Source organism: Dermochelys coriacea, chromosome 6, assembly GCF_009764565.3.
Source record: "Dermochelys coriacea isolate rDerCor1 chromosome 6, rDerCor1.pri.v4, whole genome shotgun sequence".
NCBI classification, from domain to species: Eukaryota; Metazoa; Chordata; order Testudines; family Dermochelyidae; genus Dermochelys; species Dermochelys coriacea.
The window spans coordinates 7,482,143-7,488,179 of NC_050073.1; the positions used below are offsets into that span (position 1 = coordinate 7,482,143).

Sequence of the window (6,037 nt, forward strand, 5' to 3'; positions counted from 1 at the left end):
TGCCTTGGCTGGAAGAGCCCAAGTAGGCTGAGTTTGCAGCAGCCAGGGAATCCCCTTTTCTCTGTGTCCCACCCACAGGCAGGTTTCGACTGGCCTATGATGGGGGCTGGAAATTCTAAGGGCTGACGCCAGCCTATTTTTATCTGCTCTCCAGGGGATGGTGCTGCGGGGAACTTTCTGAAAGCAGCTGTGGCAGGGCTGGTGAGTGTGGATGGGCAGGGGAGTGTGTGGGTGTGTGTGTTGGGGATGCAGAGGTGGTTGTGTTTTGGCTGGGGAACTTTTCAAGGGTAGGTTTCTCTTCCTCTTTTGTGGGGAGGGTAAGTCAGATGATGACTCCTGTGACTTAGCTCCGGGCACGCCCAGGGGCCTTGCCTCCACGAAGGCCATTGGACAATCTAACAGTTCCTTTTTTTTTTTTTTTGGTGCACATTTAAAAATCAGAGACTTCCTGGAAAAGGAACCTCACTGGGGAAAAAGAGTCAAGCCAGCGTTTGGGAGAGAGAGGAGCCGGGAGAGAACACAAGAGGAGCAAGGGCCGCGTCCCATTGAAGGAAGCTCGGCTGCAGGACGGCGCAGCCATGGTGCCTTGGCTCTGGGCTCTGCTGATGGCAGCTGGGGTGGGCGCCTTGGAGCATGGCTTCCAAGCTTGCAAGAGGGCCCTGAACGTGAGTGTGCTGGAGGTGCTGCCAGGCGGGGGCTGGGACAACCTGCGCAACGTGGAGGTGGGGCGAGTGATGAGCCTCAACTACTCGCAATGCCGCACCACGGAGGATGGCGAGTACCTGCTGCCGGATGAGGTGGAAGTGGTGCCGCTCCGGGAGAGCAGGGTGGAGGTGAACGCCGAGCTGATTGAGGACTGGCTCTCCTACACCGATGCTTTTGCTCGCTCCATCAATGCCGAGGCCTCCTTCCTGGGCATCCTCAATGGAAAGTTCTCTTCTGGGTGCCAGGAGACCAAGACATACAATGTCTACGACCAGACGGTCACCACCCGGGTGCAAGTGCGGCACCACATCTACTCGGTGAAGGCCCAGCCGGCCTTCACCCTCCACCCCAGCTTCCGGCACCAGCTCTTGGCCATCGGCAACCAGCTGGAGAACAACCACAGCCACGCGGCCATATACCTCGCTGAGCTGCTGGTGCTGAACTACGGCACCCATGTCCTGACCAGGCTGGAGGCCGGAGCCAGCCTGATCCAGGAGGACCAGGTCAAACTGACCTTCCTGCAGGACAAGGTAGCCGAGAAGGCGAGCATCACTGCCTCAGCCTCCGCCACCTTTTTCGGCAAAGTCAACATGGGGATCGGCGCTGCTGCGCAGGTCCAGGATGAGCTGACCAAGAGCTATCTAGAGAACACGGTGGACTCACGCATCGAGAGCCGGGGCAGCATGCCCTTCTACCCTGGCATCACGCTCCAGAAGTGGCAGGAGGGGATCCCCAACCACCTGGTGGCCATCGGTAGGGCCGGCCTGCCCCTGCCCTTCTTCATCAGCCCGGAAGCCCTGCCGGAGCTGCCGGCACCCACAGCCAAGAGGGTGACAGCTGTGGTGGACAAGGCCATTCGTCTTTATTATGCCATCAACACCCACCCAGGCTGCATCAAGGCCGACGCTGGCAACTTCAACTTCCAGGCCAACGTGGATGATGGCTCGTGCCTGGGGGCCAGCACCAACTTTACCTTCGGGGGTGTCTTCCAGGAATGCTGCGGGGTGTCGGGCCTGGACGGGGAGGAGATGTGCCAGCCATATAGCACCCAGAACCCACTGACGGGGGGCTTCTCCTGCCCAGAAGGCTTCACACCCATCCCGCTGCACAGCGAGGAGCGCACGGCCAGCAAGCCCCAGGCCGAGTGCCAAGAGCAGTGCCATTCCTGCTGGCTCTTCTTCTCCTGCTGCCATAAGGAGTGCGGCGTCCGCTACTACTCCACCACGGTGCGCTTCACGGCCTACTGGTGTGCTGCCACTGGCCCTGTGCCCCAGGACTCTGGCTTCCTCTTCGGGGGGCTGTACAGCGCCGGGGAGGAGAATCTGCTCACCGGGACCCATGCCTGCCCATCCTACTTCTACCCGCTCTCGCTCTTCGATGGGCTGAAGGTGTGTGTGAGCGACGACTACGAGATGGGTGCCCGCTTCGGCCTGCCTTTCGGTGGCTTCTTCAGCTGCCAGGCCGGCAACCCCTTGGCTGGGTCTCTGAAGGGACAGAGCCCTGGGCTCCTCCAGGATTTCTTCTACCAGGATTCTGACACTGCCTACCCCATGAAGTGCCCCCAGGGGTACAGCCAGCACAAAGCCTATCTGAGTGACGGCTGCCAGATCCTCTACTGCCTTCAGGCTGGGAGCCTCTTTGCCCAGCAACTGGCTCCCATCAAGCTCCCACCCTTCCTCCGCCGGCCGTCCCCCAACGTCAGCATGGCCGAAACCATCCTGGTTCTGGGAGAGGACAGCCAGGCCTGGGTGAAGCTGCAGGGCAGTGGACGCTGGCGACCAGCTAATGTCACCGATGAAAGGGAGATGGCCCAGCTCTTCCAGGCTCAGTCCAGCGCAGGGCCCACGGGGGGCGCTGTGGCTAGCATCTCAGTGGCCGTGACGCTTGTCCTGGCGGCGGCTATTGCAGGGGCTGTCTATGGCACCCGGAGGTACAAGAGCAGAGGGTACCAGGAGGTACAGCCCCCCAGCCATCTAGTAGAAGAGCAAGGGAGCTATGGATCCACCACAATGTCTCTTGGGACTAGCTCAGCCTGAGAGCCTGGGAACTGGGCCAAGGACTCTCCCTGGGGTGAGTTCTGAATGGCTCACAGCTCCTGGGTGAGGGGTACGGGACGTGGCAAGGCTGGGGGAGCAGTAGCTTTTAATCACATGAATGCATTATTGTTGCAGGCTGCGCTCAGGCAGCTCTCTGATGCACCCAGGGACGGTAGCGGCACCTTTAAGAGAAGCCCATTTGTCTAGAACAGCCCTAGGAACCCCCTATCAACTGGAAGGAAGTTCCTATGTTTAGCCAAAGGGGGGCACTGTTCCACCAACCAACAAGGACAAAGGAAAGTAGGTGTCTGCCAGTGAGAAAATCTACCTCTTAAAGGGGAAGGGGCCACATATATATATGGATCCCAGGATTGCCAAGCCCCAGGTTCAAAAATCATGAGATTGATTAAAATAACGTTTTGAGGGATTTGTTTTTCTTTTGTCTTCCTGGGGGTTGCCAGTGTTGCGGGGTCACGGTTCTGAGCACTTCCCCGCCACCCACAGGGCTGGAAACGTTATTAAAGAAAGGAAAGCTGAGAATCTCAGGGATTCGTGGGCCTCGATAAATGTACTAAATAGCGTAATGAAGCCAGTGAGCGTTGGCCAGGTGAGGATCCTGCCCGCCCCTACCAGCCCAGAACAGCCTCTAGGGGATTCTGAGCCTGGCCAGAGACCTTCATCCCAGCTCAAAACTTCGTCATCTCTCTTGGGGCTGCCATTCTGCCCAACAGCTGCCACAAGCCTCTGCTGTGGGCCAGGGCTGAGCCTGCAGACCCTTATAGCAATACTGAGGTTCCAGATGGAGGAAACCTGGGCGGATTTGGCAGCTGGGGGGAAGATTGTGGGATGGTCGGGGAGGGGTTGGGGATCAGGGTTACTTGTCAGTAGTTTACAGGAAGATTGGGACAGTGCTGGGGAGAGGAGGGGGTTAGGGGCTGTGATGGAGGTTGCATTTTGTGGGGGAGGGGGTGGGGAACAGAAGGATTTTCAGTTGCTTGCGGATAACTGGAGGAGGTAATGGCGAGTCAGGGAGGCGGGGGGATACGAGCAGCCCGTAACAGAAGAGCCATCAGCTTGGGGTAGGTGGCAACCAGCTATGGGGGCTTGGTGGGGAAATGGGGAATTTGCAGCAGGGGATGGTGGGAGACATGGACGCTGGTGGGATGGGGAGCAAGTTAGCAAGCCTGAGGAGGCCAAACGACAGCACTCTAATGGTTAATGTTCCAGGCTCACCCAACCACGCAGTTTCAGGGCTTTCATTTCAGTTCTCTCTCTTCCTTTTATGTTTGGTTGTTTTTTCTTGTGTGGGGGCAGCAGGGACAAATGGATGCTGTGGTGTAATTTGGGGGTGGGGTGAACAGCTCAAAGCCAATTACATTGCCATACACCCGCCCTTATACCTCTTCCCCCACAGAGGTGAGTGTGTGTGGCTGTGCCTCTCTCAAACCCATCATTGGGTCATGCATGGTTGGTTTTTTGCTAACCAAATAAAGGCTGCATGCACACGGATGTATCCCTTTAAGTTACTGCCCCCTCCCTGGCTAAGGGAGGGTCTGACAGAGGCCCCAACCACAGGCAGGCAGCACAGGTCGTGACCCCCTGCCAAACCCTTTCCAGGAGGCTGCAGAGGCTAGTGGTTAGTGCTGAGAAGCAGGAGTTTGCTTCTGGTCCCAGCTCTGAGTTGCTCAGCAGCCCCTTGACTGCTAACCTCTGTGCCTCTGTTTTCCCCATTAATCACGGGGTGATACTTGGGCAGGGCTATGAGGCAGATTCACTCCGTGTAGTTGTAAAGTGTTTTGAGAGGTTGCACTGCAGAAATATTTGTCTTTTCCTCAGCACCCACCAGGGCAGTGATCCTGGGGGAGTGTAACCCCTGTGAATATGGCGCAGGGCGGAAAATTTTAGAAACCACTGTTCTAGGCTGACTATTCTGCATTCCCATGTGTAGACAGGGGACATGGCAGGCTAAGGCAGGCCAAGGCAGGCCCAGCACTGCGGTCTAGGGGAGGTAATAAGACCCTGCCCACCTGTATTTTGCCCACCTTCCTTTCCCCAAACTACACTAAACATTTCAACTCCTGCTAAGTCCAAAATATTGTATGTGTCCACAAAAATTAAACCCCCCCAAAAAACAAAAGTACTCTGTCTCTAACAAAAATTGGTAAAGCAATGTTTTGGGGAGTGAAAAAGCAAAATCATGATATGCCATTTAGGTTCAATTTCTTTCTGAATCTGTTTGTTACATTCAGGAAAAAATAAGACAACATTCTACAGGCCAAAACAAATCACTCCAAGATCCCCTCTACGAGAAGCAGAGATCGTGAAGTGAGATTGTAAAATTACAGCGCGCCAAATTTCATGGGTCAGTATTAAAATTTCTCCAGTCACAGATTAAATTATTCCTTCTAATTTTTCAAAAGCAAAAAGCCAATAACCAGTCAGATCTAGACCATCTCACATCTGTCAAAATATTTCACAGAACAGTTCAACCACATAGTACAAACCCAGCCATGGTAGAAGGACAGTGGTTAAAGGTGAGAGGAGAAGGAGGAGAGTGGGCGAGTGAATGTGTGGCAAGGTGGTATGGTCTCTTTTACTTCTTTGTAGAAAAACCACATAGTAGCACATTGTAAGGGATGAAAACTAGAGAAAACCCTTTGTTAGATACATAGATTTAAAGGCCTGTGTCAAGGTTCCTTCCCCACTCTGAACTCTAGGGTACAGATGTGGGGACCTGCAACCTCCTAAGCTTACTTTTACCAGCTTAGGTTAAAACTTCCCCAAGATACAAGCTATTTTACCTTTTGCCCTTGGACTTTCGCTGCCACCACCAAATGTCTAACTGGGTTTTTGATTAGAAAAGAGCCGCTTGGAAACGTCTTTCCCTCCAAAATCCTCACCAAAACCTTGCACCCCCCTTCCTGGGGAAGGTTTGGTAAAAATCCTCACCAATTTGCATAGGTGACCACAGACCCAAACCCTTGGAACAATGAAAAAAAAAAAAGCATTCAATTTCTTACAAGAAGAATTTTAATATAAGAAAAGGTAAAAAGAATCACCTCTAAAATCAGGATGGTAAATACCTTACAGGGTAATTAGATTCAAAACACAGAGAATCCCTCTAGGCAAAACCTTAAGTTACAAAAAAGACAGAAAGACAGGAATATCCATTCTATTCAGCACAGCTTATTTTCTCAGCCATTTAAAGAAATCATAATCTAACGCATATCTAGCTAGATTACTTACTAAGTTATAAGACTCCATTCCTGTTCTGTCCCTGGCAAAAGCATCACCCA

General features: G+C 53.7%; 1 protein-coding gene across 1 annotated transcript; it reads left to right on the forward strand.

Moving 5' to 3' along the window:
• Positions 1-240: 240 nt before the first annotated feature.
• LOC119857569 (macrophage-expressed gene 1 protein-like) lies at positions 241-5,409 on the forward strand. Its single transcript, XM_038406672.2, has one exon. The coding sequence runs from the start codon at positions 579-581 to the stop codon at positions 2,739-2,741; it is 2,163 nt and encodes a 720-aa protein (XP_038262600.1). The 5' UTR covers positions 241-578; the 3' UTR covers positions 2,742-5,409.
• Positions 5,410-6,037: the final 628 nt, after the last annotated feature.

Excerpts from the sequence above, each read along its gene's own strand:
- LOC119857569 (XM_038406672.2), top strand. The coding sequence starts at position 579 with ATGGTGCCTTGGCTCTGGGCTCTGCTGATGGCAGCTGGGGTGGGCGCC.